The sequence below is a fragment of the Dipodomys spectabilis genome, unplaced genomic scaffold, assembly GCF_019054845.1.
Source record: "Dipodomys spectabilis isolate Male_0828 unplaced genomic scaffold, ASM1905484v1 ptg000175l, whole genome shotgun sequence".
Lineage (NCBI taxonomy): Eukaryota > Metazoa > Chordata > Mammalia > Rodentia > Heteromyidae > Dipodomys > Dipodomys spectabilis.
Window position 1 is genome coordinate 18206021 of NW_024870852.1, and position 18319 is coordinate 18224339.

Sequence of the window (18319 nt, forward strand, 5' to 3'; positions counted from 1 at the left end):
TACATAATCAAATCTTGTCTCAAAATAAAATGAGTTTCCTTATTTGCAACAAAGGTAAATTTGTGTCAATCTTAGACTTCTTGTAGCAGTTATATGAAGATTTAAAAGCATCAGAGATTCAGCTTTTTCCAATATGTAAAACATATACTGTTTAAAAAATGATAAATTTTAATTTACAAGGGAGGGAAGGAAGAAAAAAAAATAGAGGACACATGGAAAGAGCAAGCCACACATATTCTTGTCTCATTTGTCTATGTATGAAGACATCAGAGTGCTGCATTAATTCCCATGCTCATTCACCTTATTCTTCTATCAGTTACTCACTTTGCCCCAGGCCCAGGCTAGGTGTTTATAAGACCATGGAGAATTCAAGAAAACCAGGACATTCACTTCTATAGCTCCCAGTCCAGAATGGAAAGAGAGCTATGAGAGAAGTACATTCAGTTTTCCAGGGGGCGGCTCAGGAAATGACAAAAAGGACTGCAAAGGCCACGATGCCACACAAATCAATCTTACGACACCCAGAAAGCACAGATAATGAGCCTGAGCCGATGAAAGTGATGGCTTCTTTTATAGATTAATGGCACCTCATGTAAATGAATTTAAAGATGACTTTTTGTGTGTATAAAAGTTGTTTGGTTCACAATTGCCCAATGGGTTGATCTTTGGCTTAAGTGCTCATGACATTATAGTGATTAAATGAATGCCTGCTGAGGCCAGTAATTCACTCACTCATCCATCATTCCACCACGTTTTAAGTTATGTTTTAGGAAATGACTGACTGCACAAGTCAAAATAGTTGGCCACTGGCCAGTTTGCATGGCTTAGAATACACAGAACCCATGCCAAGGCTGTGCACTGAGTGGCGGTACTTAGAACCAAGCAGACAATTCTCCCTCTGTCGTGAGAGCAATAGCCTAAAAAGACAGACTAAAGCTACCCAAAATAAATAAAGGGAAGTTGTTAACATAGTTACATAGGCGCTACGTAGACTAGAGGACAAGGGACAAGATACAATGTGACCAAGAGAGGGTACAGGGGAGCTCTCTGGAAGAAGCTAATATTAAACATGGGTCCGCAGTGATGATACATCCTCAACCATGCACATCTCCATCTAGAGTCAAACAGTCCGAGAGCAATTCCCCATGCAGGTGGCAGTAAAGCCACCGACGGATCACATGGTTGCCAACAAAGAGAGAGCAAGCCTTCACCCCAACCCTCACTTTGCAAAACCAACACCAAAGCCTTCAGTGGGTTGATCAATGTTTCCCCCCTCTTCAAACACACCCAAACCGTTTCCACAGCTGGTGTAATGTAAGCATCTTCATTATTTCATTCACTACATTACGTTATATTGAAATTTTAATCGGTGAACATAACACAGGCAAAATGAGTACATTCATACACTGCTGTTGCCAGCATAAATTGTCAAATTCTTTTTTTTTTTGTAAAAGCAATATTGCAACACAAAGAAAAATCTATCAAGATGTTCTTATGCTTTGGCCCTCGCAACTCTACCTCTGGAGAATTTGTCCTAAGGAAAAGAATCCACTCACTGGAATAAAAATGTTCTCTCTACAAATGCAAGAGGCATTAATTATTATGTACTCAAATGAACAAAAAACAAACACACAAACACCTGTAGTTACCTAAGTAACTGAAAATAAGGAGACTTTTTAGGAACGGGAAAACGCAGCCCAGTATAGCAGTACATGTCTGTAACCTTAGCATTTAAGAAGCTGAGACAGGAGGACTGCAGTTCAAAAGCAGAGTCTCTAGAGAGTGTCACACTATCTGAAATAAACAAACAACAAAAAAGCCCAGGAAACTGCTTTGGATGAAATAATATATACCCATTAAGTATGATAACACAACTGAGTGAAAGCATCAAACACAAGTAGGATACTCCGCTCCTGGGAAAAATCAGCCAAGGAAGCAATGTGTATGCTTTCGTGGAAAGCATACAAACTATAACTCAAGGTGAACAAGAGGAAGAAAACTGCCAATAACTAAATCAAGGCGAACGAGGGCCAAGATCATTTATTTAGAAAATTCCCCTCCCCCACATATTGTCATTGTAGAGAATTTTCAATTAAAAAATCCCTTAGAAGCCATTGTACGAGAACACAGCTGCAGCACACTGCCAGGGACACTTGTTGTCTATGGATTTTGTGTTGTGTGTGAGTGTTTTCCTGACTTTAAATACAAACTAAGACCAAATTTAGCGATGTCTTCTGTGCTGCCTGTCACCCAGGCTTTCCTGAAAGTGTCACACATGTTAGCTTCTACCTTGAGTAGTATTGCAACGTTGCGTGATATCACAAGTTTCCTATTTGGGGGTAGTGGGAGGGAGCAACAGGAAAGCACATCACATGTAGGGGTAACAGCAGGAAGAAGGTGTTCTTACACTTCTGGGTGTAAGGATGGGGTTGAAAAGGCCCTCCAACCCAGCCAACTAGAGGTGGCCCTGTGGACCGGTGGCACTCACCTTTCACGATCAGCTCCGCGTAGTTGGACACACCAGACCCCCCATCCGAGCGGATCACGCAGCGGTATTTGCTGACACTGCGCTGGGCAGTGTCTGCCACACTGACTGTGGCTGAGAAGCGTCTATGGTTGACCACACGAGTGACCATGAGAGCCGTGTCTCTGCCATTCCATTGCTGCAGGACAGAGGAAGAGAAGAAGAGAAGAGATCATAGCATTCCTGGCTTCCAGGCAACCTCTAACAGGGGTGCTGGCCCTACTCCCATGTTCCCGGGACCCAGGACTTCCTGTGAATAATGGAGAGTTTTCACTATGGTTTCCGCTAGTGATCTGACTCAAGAAAAAAAAGTTGGCTATTGAGCAGAGGCAAGAGGAGGAATGCCTGGTGAGAAGAAAACAAGGCAAAAAGTCCCTTCTAATCACCTTGTATGTTGTGTGTGTGTGTGTGTGTGTGTGTGTGTACACACATGCACACTGGTACTGGGGTTTGGACTGAGGACCTGGGCATATCTCTTAGCTCTTTCACTCAAGGCTGGCATGAATCATTTGAGCTCCACTTTCATCTCATTTGTAGCTAACTCGAGGTAAGACTCTCATGGACCTTCCTGTCAAGGCTATCTTCGAACCTCGATCCTCTGATCTCAGCCTCCTGAGTAGCTAGGATTACAGGTGTGAGCCATGGGTATCTTTGGCTTCTTGCTTAGTCTCATTTGAGGTTGTCCTTTATCCTTCAGCCCTCTCCTTCTTGTTTCCCTTCATTATTTAAGCAGAAACCATAGTATTGTTTTAAAAATGTGTTTAGGTAAATTAATGAAAACTCAGCCCATGTAGAGAGGTAAAAGATGGCCTGACTTACACAGCTGGTGCCTTGGTATCTGAGCCATACACCCAGCCCCACCTGCACAGGAGGCTTCTCAGCCTCTTCTGTCCTGGCCATGTGCTGCTTCCTGGGTCCCTGGGAATATCTCCTCTCTCTTAAAACCTTGAGGCATAGTGTAAGCTTCCCACACCTCATTGTTCTACTCATTTTCAAGGCCAACTTGGTAGACATTCATAGATAGTCTTAGAATCAAGGTGAATACACAAGGTGTTTTGTGTTTAGCATTCTGAGTCTGATATTCTGCCTTAGACTCAGACACGCTCCAGGTGCAAATTATGACAACTGGAAAGATGCAGTCCACAGATATTGTTTCTTTCTTTCTTTTTTTTTTTTTGGGTCCGGTCATGGGGCCTGAACTCTGGGCCTGGGCACTGTCCCTCAGCTCTTCAGCTCAAGGCTAGTGCTCTACCACTTGAGCCACAGCACCACTTCCGGCTTTTTTGTTTTTGCTTATGTGGTGCTGAGGAATCGAACCCAGGGCCTCATGCATGCAAGGCAAGCGCTCTACCACTGAGCCACCTTCCCAGCCCCCACAGATATTGTTTGAATAAACGTTTACTAAGCACCTAACATGTGCCAGACTCTAGACTGAGTATTTTCATGTAATTCTCACTAGCTTATTTGAGGTGTGCATTGCTGCTGCTCTTCTCAGAAGAATTCAAATGTCAAAGAGGTTAACTAAACAGTAGAGCAAATAAGTCTCTCATTCAGGCTTTCCAACTTGAAGTGAAACATGCTTTCTCAAGACTTTATTCCCTCTCTACCTGCTCTGACTTACATTTTGTTCTATTCAAGTGAAATTGGGTGGTTTTAATTGTCTGTTGGATTGAGGGAAACCTTGTGTCATATGACTGCCACATCCTCAGTCTTCCAGGATGCTTCCTCCACAATGTAAATGGTCTCACCACTTGGCTGACTCTGTAGCCTACATCCCCTTGCAGCCCATCTCTCATCTGTGGCATATCAAAACAGGGACACAGAAGCAAATAAAGACACCTGTTCAGCTATGCAGGAGCAAAGGAAATAGCACCTACATCACTCAGGAACAATGAAGGGTGAAGGCAGGAAACTGACCAAAGCCCTCATCTAAAGGCAGCTAAACAGCAAGCTGGCTCCAGACTAGATGGAAGCTCAGAAGGATCATTTTCCTTCTTTTGACTTCCTCTCAGTCTCTATGCTGTCTGTCTCAAATGTACATCATCTTTACACATCACAATAATAAAGTCAGTGGTATCTTTAAAAAGCCATGAGAGTCCAGAAGGCAACCAGAGCCCTGTCCTAGCCAGAAACTGCTCAACATGACCAGGAAAAAAGACAGAGCAAGGGGAAGGGGAGTCAATAGGGCTGAAACTATTCACTACTTGGCCCATGGCTGTAGTAAACTAAGTAACAGATTAAACAACTCAGTATGTGAAGGTGCCAGACACTGCGGGCAACTTCCTTTTTCATTACAGAGTACTGACAAGTAGAGGAGATGGTGGTGAACACCAGCAATGCATCTTGATTTGGAGAAGAGATGTAGATGGATGGATGGATGGATGGGCTTGGAAAGTAACAGTCACCAAAAGGAGCCTATTTTCCCTTTGCTGAACAAGGCTCCACAGGGCCACCATGGTGGTTATAGTAAGGAAGTGGTGGGGTTCAGAGAAGTGAAGTCACCTGTCCAAAGTTGCTCATCACAGGAGCTACAGAGCTAGGATGTGAATGCAGAGGTCTCAGCTTCAATGGCTGCCATTTTAAAAAAATCCATGTGTGTCACTGGGACAGAGGCCAACTATGGCCCCACCCCAGTCCCCTTGCCTTTCTCACATGTGCGACCGTGTATCAAGAGGGCGACACCAGGTTCCATGTGTCTCCTACCAGTTCTTTGGCTGAGGAAAAATAACTACAACCAAAAAATAAGAGAAGAAAAAGGGAAAGGAGGGGGTGCAGATAGGAATGTTCGGTAAGGGGTAAAGAGAATTAAGCAAAAGTGAACATGACCTGAGCAGCTCAGAACTCTGAGAGGTTAAAAAGGAGGGAGGGGAGAAGAGGGGAAGAGGAGAAGAGGGGGAGGATGAACAAGAGAGGAGAGAAGAGAAGGGAGGGGAAGGAAAGGGGAGAAGAGAGAGGAAGGGAAAGAAAGCAAGAAGACAGTTAAAGAGAGGAGAAGGGAGAAAAGGAGAAGAAAGAAAGGGGGAGAGGCTGGGAGGGAAGGAGGGGGGGAGGAGACCAGCCATCCATTTACTAAGATCTATAAAAATTCAAATAATCGAGGCTCATAAAGATACTGACTCTTAAGGATAAAGAAACTTGAAGATCTAGACAGACAAAAAATAATGCACAAAAAATTAAATCTATCTGACATAAAACTTCTCATCTGTAGCTGTTTCCCAGTCAAAGATGGCTTCCCCAGAAGATAACTGGTCTACAATCGAGTTGCAAAGAGGCATAAATGAGGTCGGTAAAATGCTTACTACATGGAGATATATTGTGGTATTAGCAGAGCTCTTGAAATCAGCCATAAAATTAGGAGAAAACAGAAAACATGACAGACAGAATTACACCTCCTTCCCTTCCCACTCTCAGGTTGCCCACATTCTCATCCCTAGAACCAGGCAAAGGACACTTTGAAGATGTCATTCAGGTAAGGATCTTACAAAAGGAGGTGGTTTTATATTATTCACCCTAGCTCAAGGTAATCACAAGGTGTGTGTGTGTGTGTGTGTGTGTGTGTGTGTGTGTGTGTGTGTGTGTGTGTGTGTGTGTGTGTGTGTGTGTGTGTGTGTGTGTGTGTGTGTGTAAAGAAGACAGGAGAATGATAGTCCAGGAGGGAGATTTGAGTAATTACTGGCTTGAAGCTGGAGAAAGGGGCCAAGAACCAGGGAAGTCAGGCAGCCTTCACATAGTTAGCAAAGGCTACGAAATCATTTCTTCCAGGACCTTCTGAGAGAAAAGCACACAGCCTACCAATAACTCGATGCTAGCTTTCGTTCTCACTTCTTCTATGATGGTAAAGAACTAAATCCGTTTTGTTTTAAACTATGGTAGGTTTATGATTCCACATTAGCAATAAGAAACAAACACAAAGAGAAGAAAGCTGGTTAAGTGCAAAATATTCATGATGCCCGTTTAGTTTAAATTTTGTTTTGGTATTGACTCCAGGGTTATTTACTTATCTTCTGAACAATGTCAGAGACTAGCAGAGAGGATTAAGTACTCCCTCCCATAATGATTCACAGTTTTCTGTTTAGTTCCTGAACCAAGAGGCTTTCTCTCATTAAAGGATAGGAAATTGCAGGTTGTCTTATAAAAGCTCTTAAAAATAGGCCTTTAGATAATCATGCTTGTCATATTGGGAGCAGGCAACAGCAGGACAGGGACGAGCAGGAGAGCCCAGAGTCATGATAGAAATCATGACGTGATGGACTATGGCCAAGGAGAAATGTAGGTGATGTTCAGAGAGAAGAGTCCAGATGGGAATAGCTTGTGAGGATGACTGGCTGACAAGGCAGGGAAGGGTAGGCAAGTACTGAGGGTCAAGGTACTGAATCTAGGAACCTAGAACAGAAATCAAGGGCTGACTAGGAAACAAAGTATAAGCTAGATGCTGGTGGCTCACTTCTGGAATCCCAGCTGCTCAGAAGGCTGAGATCTGAGGATTGTGGTTTTGAAGCCAGCTTAGGCAGGAAGGTCTATGAGACTCTTATCTCCAATGAACTTGAGCTGTGGCTCAAGTGGTAGAGCGCTAGCCTTGAGAGAGAGAGAAAAAAAAAGCAAAGGTATAAGGGCAGTGTCCAGGTCTTGAGTTTAAGCCCTAAGATAAGAGGAGGTGGGTGAGGGGTGGGGAGACTATGTAGGGAAGGGCTTGGGAAGAGCCAAAGAGAACCAGGCTATGATGACTACAAACCCAAGCCTGGGAGGGATGCTGTCCCCACCATTATCTGCCCATGCTGGCTTGTTGGCAATTTTCTTCTGGTTCTTATAGTGTATCTTTCAGATAGAAATCTAACCTCCCCCTGAAATGTCAGGGCATACTCCTTTTGGTGGTAAGATTTCCAAACCCGTATGCCTGTCGTTCTAATCATCTTCTAGCCCTTCTGATTTGGTGACCAAAAGGAATACATCTCCCATACGGGGCATGCTTCCAGAAAGCCAGACCAGAGGCAATGATCTATCAATCACTTTCAGGATTGGATGAGGAAAGAGGCTAAACAAGGATGCAGTCAAAATCAGAGTCCAGAGTACTCACCCTCATCAACTCTCTGAGCTGCTATTTGGCCACCCAGGGAGTCACCCCATGGTCATTACCTTACCAGGGCCCCTCACTAAGCCTGCTGCTCCTGAGACAGCAGGAAGACAGCACTTCCAATGTGACTGGGGTGGTTCCCTAGGGAAGGAAGCTATGAGCTTTGGATAGCCACAGCACAGTAATTTCAAGCTGGGTGGACAGGCTTAGCAAGGGGTCTATCCAGAATAATCACAGTATCCAAACTACCCGGCATTTCCTTGGCTTTGCCTTCTCCTACTGTGAATCATACATGGTGTCTCCTGAAACCCCCAGTCAACGCTGCTTTGAAATCTGATAGTATTTTATGTCTGAATCTTCTTTCTTTCTTTTATTGTTACTGGAGCTGGGAAGTGACCTTCATAGAACACTGGTCACAGAGGAAAGCTCAAGTGCTCTGTACCAAGATAATGCTTCCCATAAATGGCCAGTATTAGAGTCCATGTATAAAGAATTTGCAGAGTAGAGCTGAAGAAATCTTTTCTTCAATTTAAATCTAGCTATACATTTGTTAATTTTTTTACTTTTTTTTTTTTTTTTTGGTCTGTCATAGGGCTCAGAGCCTGGGTGCTATCCCTAAGATCATTTTGCTGATTTTCTGGTCGTTAATTGGAGAAAAGAGTCTCACAGGGACTTTTCTGCCTGGGCTGGCTTTAAACTGTGATCTTCACATCTCAGCTTCCTGAGTAGCTAGGATTATATGTGTGAGCCACCAGTAGACTGCAACTTTTTACATTTTTGAGGGCTGCTTTACCTCCGTGTGGTGCTTTCTGGCTTCCAGGCTCAAGGTGACCCAATGCTCTTCAAATCCCCTAGAAAGCTTTCCTCAGAGGGTGCTGTCCCTGGACCATGGCAGCACTGGGGAACTTGTTAGAAGTGTAAATTTTTAAGAGAATACGAGCTGTTGTTTGTCCTTGCTGTTGGTAGTCTGCATTTTCTCTTCTTTCTCTATTCTATTATTAATCACACTGGAAATGTACTCATTATTTTACAAAACAGAAAATGAGAGACTATGGAGTGGAGAAGGTATAATTTCTGCCCAGAGGAATTTATAGGCTGGGTAAAGATCCCAACAAAACAGCAAAATAAAAAAAAGAGTAAAATATAAACATAGCATACTTTGTGGAGGAAAAGGATAGGTGTGGAAAGAGCAATGCTCTTCCAACAGCCTAAAGCAATGGTTCTCAAAATGTGGTCTCCAGTCAGCCTTTCCATCCACTGTGAGCCAATGGAAATTCAAAATGTGAACTCTCTGGCCCCTCCCTAGACCCTGTCAATCAGGAACTCTGGGGAAGGGGCCAGTGAATGTTCTTGAAGGTGAAATTCCCACAATTCATTTGTAGTGAATATTCTGTTCTCTTCTGGTCTCCCCTTAGCAAGGGCATGACATTTGGAAACTTGCTAGAATCTTGCCCATTGATCCTCTCCAAAGCACATTTGTAGCTCTTTTTTTTTTATTTTTGCAACCTCTGAAGAACAGCTTTTGATTATTCTTTATTAAAAGTTAAAAGAAATAGAAGTAGACATAAGTCATTTTTGATGGGCTGTGCTGAAACCCTTCAAACAGGGCAGACAGAGGACTCACTCATTCTGGGATGAGTCAGGGCTCAGAGCTCCTGCTGAGACTCAAGCAGGGCCTGGCATAAGGCCCACAGGGAGCCATTAATTCTGAGCTAGGAGGATGAGCAGGTGGGAAAAATGATCTGTTCACACCTTCTTCCTCAGTGACCATGTCCCTGGTCCGTGTCCGCTCCATTCCAATACCACTTCCTCCATCCACAGAAGGCGCAGCAGATCATGCACAAGTAATCCTCTCTGCTTGTCCTACTCTGCCTCTCTCCCGCAGGGAGGAGATAGTTAACTCACTAGCACAGCAAGGCCTTGAAGCAGATGGACTAGAAGTGAAAAGAACATTCCTTACAAATGAATTGTGGAAATTTCATCTAAATGTTTTCTGACCAGGAGACACTTGGAATGAACAGAACAAATTTACAGCTCAAAGGGGTGGGCCTGAGTATGTATGTGTATGTATGTATGTATGATTTTTACTTGGCCTTCCCTGTCTCTCTCTCTGTCTCTCTCTGTTTCTATCTCTCTCCCACTCTCATCCCCATCCCCCTCACAATACAGCATCCAGGATGAGCTAGATAAAAAGAACACTGAAGAACATAAAACAGAGGATGGGCTTAGAGGAGGCACAGAGAGGAAAAGCACAATATAATAGAAGAATGTATAGAGAATCTCCTAGGTCTGACTTTGGCTACAGCTGTTTGTAATCTGGCATTACTTCCAGGTGAAAAAGAGTAGAGAAGACAGAGCACATGGTAATAACAAGATGACAAAATGCTTCAAAAACATTCAAAATAACACTAAATTTAATGGAAGCTTTACAGTTTATGAACTGGATCTCAATAAAAACATTAAGAACATTAAATTATAGTTATCTGATGGAATTCCTCAGCTATGACATGGACCTACTGTGTAAAAACATCTACCTAGCTCCATCCTCTCCTTCTCTCCTCCTCTCCATGAGAGACAGAGAAGCAGGGCTGCTTGCCATGTGGTAAACCAAACATCCTTGGTCTTGGCCCCAGGACCCATTAGCCTGCCATCATGTAAAACTTCACCACCTTCATAGTTGTTGGTACATGGTGTCAAGAACTCAAGAGTGCAGAGGGATTTCTGGAAGGGATTAGTCAATATCAACTGCTGAAAGAAAAACCAAATACAGACACATCCTCACTTATTATAATTTGATTTAGAATTTTTCAGCTTTCCCATGGCACAAAAGTGATTAGGTACTCAGAAGAAACTATACCTCAAATTATGAGTTTTAATTGATTTATTTTCCCCCAATACTGGGGCTTGAATATAGAGCCTGGGTGCTGTCTCTGAGCTTTTTTTCTCTCTCTCTCTCAAAGCTAGCATTCTACCAACCGAGCCACAGCTCCACTTCTGACTTTTTGTTGGTTCACTGGAGATAAGAGTCTCACGGACTTTCCTCTCCATGCTGGTTTAGAATTATAATCCTCATGTCTCAGCCTCCTGAGTAGCTAAGGTTATAGTCATGAGACACCAGTGTCCAGGCAATACCTGTGATTTGATCTTTGCTTGGAGTATCAATATGTGACATAATTCTCCCTGAAGGTGGGACAGTGAAGCTACTAGCAGGCCTGAGAAACAATGGAAATTCTACAATATATCATTTGGCTAAGCTACACTACACTAAGGTGTAGTAAATGCACTTTGATTTGCAATATTTCCAGTACAGGATGCTTCTATCAGGGGATGTAACTCTGTTGTCAAGGAGCACCTGCATAAGAACAGATAAGCACAAGTTGGCTTTAACAAAGAAAAGTGCTGATGACATTACAAGAGCCATTTTGGCAAGATTTGGGAGTGGAAGAAAACTACATAGCAAATATTGACCTCAAATTTGCAATATGTGACTAAGAAGGAGACAATAAAAGTCAAAAGGCAACAGGAATTCTTCTGAAAGGAACATATTGGTGCAATACCTATGTGCATCTGATCATATAAAATATTATTTATCAAAGTAAACTCTAGAAAATGAAAACAAGAGGTTTTTTTTCCTTTGTAGTATCTGCTTTCTTTTCTTTTTGTCTTGTTTATTTATCTGTCTTTAGGAGGGGAAATGGAGGGACAAAGGGTGAATCAATGCAGTACTGATACTCACTAGACACTATATTGAAAATGAACTATACAACTTGTGGGTAGGGGTGGGAGGGAAAACCTGGGAGAGCACAAAGAGAAAAGTACTCATTAACTGACTTATGTAACTGTAATACCTCTGTATATCACCCTTATAATAATAATAGTAATACAAATTTTAAAAAAGAAAAAAGGAAACTAGAGGGGTCAACGTATATATATTTCAAGGGCATTTAAAATATTATTATTATATTAACATTAATTATAATATTAATATTAATAATAATATTACAACATTGCTATTATATTAAGACACTCAAATATATTTAAGTCTTTAGGTAGTGCTGGCAAATGAGAGGTGTTTATATAGAATGCAAGGCTGAAGGGGTGGCCCAACACAGCAAGCGCGAACTCAGGACCTCATAAAAAATCTCAGATCCACATTTGAATCCTGCCTCCTCATTACAGCTGGATGGAAGTCTGGTCATGAGAAGTAAATTCTTTCTGTGTTGATGGCATGATAGATGTCAGTTGTTCTCCATTCTTTCATTACTTTATCATCTTGGCTGAGTTAGGATGTGGCAACTACACAGAAACCCCACACCAAAAGGAACAGAGGTTCAGAGCAGAAAAGGAGGAAGAGAAGCGGTTCCACACAGCCCTGCGGGAGAAAGGAAACAGGTTCACTGCAAAAATCACCAAAACCAGGAGTGACTTCCCTCCTGATCTCATTCGCCAGGTGCAGCTGATGTGGGGCCCGAGGGCTTTGAGGGCCTGGGCCTTTTCCTGCCAGACCCCAGTCAGCTCCCCTAACAATGCCTGCGATTTGTCTCAACGCATACACAGTCCCTGCTGAGATTTATGCAGAGCATTTGGACACATGTCCCCGTTTCTGAGACTCTGCAAATGTTATGAGTTGTACAGACCCCCTAGTGGAGCGAATGCTTTGAAGAGAGGCCCCGAGGGCAGCTACATGGTGGGACTAACAGGGTCAGCTCCTGTCCCTGAGGACTTGAAAGATGACAGAACCACATCAGCCATGGATGCTCTAAGACAGAACACCTGAGCAGGATGTGACGAGGCTGACAGGGGTGTGGCGCAATGTGGCCTGTGTTCTCATTTGTGGGGGAGTGGGGAGGGTCTGAACCAACCCTCCCCCACCAAAGCCACCCCACTCCACCCTGTCAACTCTCCAGCATCTGTATCTAGAGAAAAAAGAGTGATAATTTTTCTCTTCTTGAATAGAATTCATCCATGTTTGGTTAGCTCTCAGTATTTTGTTGAAAAACATGTAAAAGAAGAAAGAAGAAAATAAAATTCATTATTTTGATACTTCCATGATAGTATATGTGTGTACGTAGGGATGTATATACAGCATTACATATGTATGTGTCATGAGTACTATTATATCTGAATATATATGTTTTTCATAAAACTTAATATATGGTTTTATTGCTTGTTGTATTCACTTAATTACATACTGTGAAAATGTCACTAAGTATATGTCTATAAACTGACATTTAATTACTTCACTCCAGCATTTACTTAATTAGTCTCTCTTGGTGGATCTTTGTAGTCCTATGTCTGTGGAACATCCTGGAAGGTACATTTTTTTTGTCCTGATTTCTGGTCATTTCCTTAGGTAAACAACAATAAGTAAAATTACTCTTTGGAAGCATATGTAGATTTAAAGCTTAGGTATTCATGGTTTACCTTCCAGAAAGGATGTACCCATTTAAATAAATATTTCCTAAAGCTGAGCTGATTATTCTATCCGTGCAATCCTACCTCGTGTACAAACTATAAATTCTTTCCTGTTTTCTAAAATGGCTTCTCAAAGCCAGAGACTGATCTATTGGCTGAATATTCCACTTGTTGTATGCATGGAAACCGATGGGTTTGAGTTCTTCAGGCCTATGTATGGTATAAGGAGTAAGAAAGTTATAAATGATGCCTTTCAGCCATGGACTGTGGCATGATAGAGTCCCTTTGCCTCAAGGAGTAACCATGCCTGGACAGGACTAACACATTCATTTATTGTCTTCACTGGTCTTTTATCATCCATCAGTCTGAAGCTCTACTATTATTCTAGGCTCAGGTACCTCTATTTCCACGTAAGTTCTTATCATTGCTTCTTTTGAAGAACTTGTATTACAAATACATGAAAGCCAGAAGGGTCTTCCAAATAGCACGTAAAGTTATCAGAAGGGTGGAAATTAGGGGTGTGGGTTGGCCCTTCTTTTCAAGCTAACTACTTAAAAAATAGTGGACTATAGAATTCTGTTCTATAGAAAGAGAGATAGGCAACCTCTATTAGTACCACATGGGTGTCAGGATGTATCACAAACAGAGCCACTGACGGCTTTAGAATCATTGCAGGAAGGGGGGATCCACACATACCAGTCCAGAACACAAGTCTTTTTCCATGACTTAAACTGGATGATAAAAAGTTTCCATCTTTGGTGTCTTAGTGAATTTTCTCCGCTTATCCCAGAAGCTCCAGGAGGTAAAGGCACTGTTGATGGCTGGACCACCACAGGTCTTATATGGAGACTCTTTTGGTTCTGATGTATTTGTTTCACTTGCTTTAGAAATTCTCAGGCTAAGTGGGCTAAAGACTTAAAGAGAAATTTCTCTGAAGAGGAAATAAGAATGGCCATTAGCCACATGAAGAAATGTTCAACCTCTCTAGCCATAAAAGAAATGCAAATCAAAACAACATTGACATACCACCTCACCCTAGTTAGAATGGCTATAATCAAGAACTCTAATAACAACAGATGCTAGAGGGGATGTGGACAGAAGGGAACCCTACTGCATTGTTGGTGGGAGTGTAAACTTGTTCAACCACTTTGGAAAGTAGTATGGAGGTTTCTCAAAAGACTACACATAGAGCTCCCCTATTACCCAGCAATCCCACTTTTGGGCATTTACCCAAACGATCACAAACAAGGCTATACTAAAGCTACCAGCACAACTATGTTTATTGCAGCATTATTTACCATAGCTAAGATATGGAACCAACCCAGATGTCCCTCAGTAGATGAATAGATCAAGAAAATGTGTTATACACACACACACACACACACACACACACACACACACACACACACACAAACACAAAATTCTATGCCTCCATCAGAAAGAATGACACTGCCCCATTTGTTAGGAAATGGAAAGACTTGGAAAAAATTATATTAAGTGAAGTAAGCCAGGCCCAAAGAAACATAGGTCCCATGGTTTTCCTTGTTTGCAATCACTAGTACATATGTAGGACTAGCAGAAAAGGCCAAAAGCTATGTACATATGGCCATATAAGGTGATGTTAAGTGAAATGAACCCCAAGATAGGGACACAAGTATCTTTTTTCTTTCTTGCTATTGTTTCTAATGTATTTATTATGTGCCATGTGATTTTTTTGTTTCTTTGTATATTCCTCCCCCATGGTATAACCCCTGTTCTCACTATATTTGATGTCAGTGCCCAGCATCTTGTATATAATTCCGGGAGGGGAAGGGAAAAAAACAAAATGCTTAAAAAAGGATGCAGGTTGACCCATTGTAACAATGAGATGTACAAAACACTTTGTTGAAAATGAACTTTACAACTTCAGCTGGGGAGGTGGGTAGTTGTGGAGGTGGGAGGGAAGGGATGGTAGGGGGAAGACAAAGGAGGAGGTAACAACGCTCGATAGGAAATGTACTCACTACCTTGCTCATGTAACTGTAACTGTAACCCTGCTGTACAGCATTTTTACAATAAAAAAACATACAAAATGAAAAAGAAAAAAAGAAATTCTCAGGCTAAGTCACTCTAGCCTTGTGGCGTAGAAAAGAACTCTGGCAAGTCTACCAAAGCTTCAGCCGAAGTAATGTCTCATAAGAGATTGGCATGAATTTTTCCTATCTTACATCGGCGCTTCAGCCATTTCCTCTTGGGAGGTATTTTAATTGGTGCCTTCTATTTTTGTCAAACACTGTTAAGTCATGATCATGTGGTTAATGTCATCAGTAACTTGACTGGGCAATAGGGTACCCAGATTAAGCATTGTCTCTGATGACGGTTCTAGATAACATTAACATTTGATTCTGTGGACTTTGTAACATTTTAGGTTCCCCTCTCCAATGTGGGTGGGTAGCCAGCATCACCTGACCTTTCTAAGGTCTAGATAGAAGAGAAAGGTAGAGGGAGGAGGAATTTGCCCTGTGCTTCCTGCTTGCCTGCCTCAACTGGCCCATGGACCTTCTCCTGTCCTCAGACTGTGATTTATACCATCAGCTATATTAGATCTTGGGTCTTTGGAATTAGACTGAATTATATCACCAGTATCCTTGGGTCTTTATCTTGAAGATGGAAAGTGGTAGGTTCTCTGTCTCTATAATCATGTGAGCCAACTTTCCAAAATAAATCTCTGTTCATTTGTACATGCATATATGTGTGTGCATGCGTGTGTGTGTGTGTGTGTGTATGTGTGTGTGTGTGTGTGTGTGTGTACCAACCGATAAACCAACTTCCAACTACACCATTGCACATAAGCCTGAACCTCATAGCCACACATGCATGCCAGAGTTTACTGTACAGATTCTCCTTCCCACTACTTTCTAAAATATGAATACAAGAGACAATATTTAGAAAGGTTTCACTGGAGGAATCTTTATCAGATCTGTTCACTCACCAGATAAGTTTAAGATATCCTAGAATGGGTACAAATTAACAGAAAGCTGGGAGCCTCTGTCATAGCTATCACCTACCATCCCTCCTCTCCTTCCCCTCCCCAAATTGCTTTTATACAGAGCTTTATTATATGAAACTGGTCCAGCCCATGGACCCAATTGCTTTCCCTCAAGGAGACCATGGAAGAGACGCTTATCATTACATCACACAGAGTTTGCTTTAGGTAGACTCCTGGAGACAATGCTTGTTTGGATTTCTGTATGAACAACAGATAGACTTTTCCTGAGCAATTGGGTCATGTTTATCTGGAACACATTGTGAGCTATATATCTGACAGGCTTTCTTTATTCCATCAGTGGTTGTGGTGCTCTAGGCCCTGCTTATGCCCTACCAGGCAAAGCAGCAAGTATGTAGAAAAGGAGTTTCACTGTGATTACCAATTCCTTTTGAATCTTTCATTTCTATCTTATGTTGCCTGGCTTTTAGTTTAGGCTGTTTTACCATACTTTAGATCCCCATTGTAAACCATAGGAAAAGGATTCTGTGAAATAAGATATAGCTTATATTTAAAAGGAGGTAAGTAAATAACGTAGAAGAGCTCCACACCATGTATTCTTGTTGTTTTTTTAAAAAACTTCAATTATGTTCTTTTGTAATATTCTCCTGATCACAGACCTCAGGTTTAGGGTAAGCAACTCAGAACTGTAGCAATAATAACATAAAATAATTGGAAAATTCAAATAAAGTTGCTGAAAATATTGTGATTGTCCTACTTCACTTCCCTCATGACCCAGGGGAGGTAATGTCCTTGGCATGACAAGACATCCTGGGAACAAGATTCACTTTGGTGCTAATTATAATGAAAAGAGTAAACAGCACTACTTAATACTGAGTGACTTAGAAAGAGAGGCCAAAACTGCTATTGTTTCCCTTCTGCTGAGCTCCAAGTTAGCTAGGCAGAACTATTAGTCCCTAGTGGGACTTTTTCTGCCCAGGGAGTTTCCAACTGTCGAGATTTAAGAAGAGAATTGACATGTGAACTCCCATCAAAGTATATCAGCGCAATCTGGGCAGCAGAGCACATGAAAACATGTTCAACATCCTTAATCCTCAGGGAAGTGAAATTTAAAACTACAATGAGGTACCTTAGCACCTCTAGGCAAATTAAGGCTCAATCAAAGAGGGGGTGGGTAAGGATAGAGGAATAAATGGAACTTCCACGGCCAGCTAGAGGGAATGAAAAATGGTACCACTATTTTTTGAAATCAGCTCATCATTCTTTAAAAAAAGTAAATATACATCTACTGAATGACACATCCATTCAAGAGCTGGAAGAACATGTGCCCACAATGTTCACAGCCAGGAGCCAGACACAGCCCAACAGGTGTTTATCAATAGGTGAGTGGATAACACAAAATGTGGCATTTCCATAGAACTCAATATTATGTAGCTCCTAAGTTAAATAACAAAAGGATTGATATACACTACATACAGTAACCTCGAAATAATTGCATTGAATAAAATATGTACTTCATAATTTCTCTTATATAAAAGTCTAGAGTATATAAATTGGTAGACAGCAAACGAGAAGTTACTTGGTACACACTGGGGTGGAAAGAGCAGAAAGGAGTGGTTACAAACAAAATGTGATGACTATGATCAACAATTTGATTGTAGAAATAGTTTCACATACCAATATATAACACACTTGTCAAGCTGTATGCCTCAAATATTGCATCCAAATTACACTTGCATAAGCCTGTTTAAAAACAGTTTAAGTTAAATAAAAGTTGGGTATGGTAGTATAAACCCATAATCCATTGGAGAAGCTCAAGCAGGAGACTCATGAATTTTAGGCCAGCCTGAGCTACATAGTGAGACTTTGTCTCAAAAGAGAGATGGAGAAAAGGACAAATGAATTAAACATATAAAAAAAACATGAAAGGGAAATGGACACTGGTGGTTCATGTCTACAATTCTAGATACTCAGAAGGTTGAAATCGAAAAATCACAGTTTGAAGCCAGATATGTGTTAGCACCACCACACTATGTTCTACCCCCGTGCCCACCCCTGCCTCAAACTTTCTTGACTTGCTGAAAAATAGCACCAATAAGCAGGAATGACAGAACAAATTATCCAAGCTGGAAACACTTTTCGGACATGCTATTCTGAGTCCATTTAACTAGAGAAAATAAAGATTACTCATTCTAGCAACCTATTCCAGGAACGAAGTGACTGATTTTTACCTAGATATACAAGAACCTTTTAGTCAAGATTTTATGATGTCATATACCTCGAATCTTAGGCCTGGTAATCTTGATTTAAAACACAGGAGTTA

The 18319-nt window shown here is 41.6% G+C and overlaps 1 protein-coding gene across 1 annotated transcript in view; it reads right to left on the minus strand.

Annotated features, from left to right (window-relative positions):
• Ptprt (protein tyrosine phosphatase receptor type T) overlaps window positions 1–18319 on the minus strand; it is a 702580-nt gene that overhangs the window by 598312 nt on the left and 85949 nt on the right. The window contains exon 5 of the mRNA XM_042694435.1: window positions 2489–2663. Coding sequence (XP_042550369.1) covers window positions 2489–2663 — 175 coding nt within the window. The remainder of the gene's footprint in view (window positions 1–2488; window positions 2664–18319) is intronic.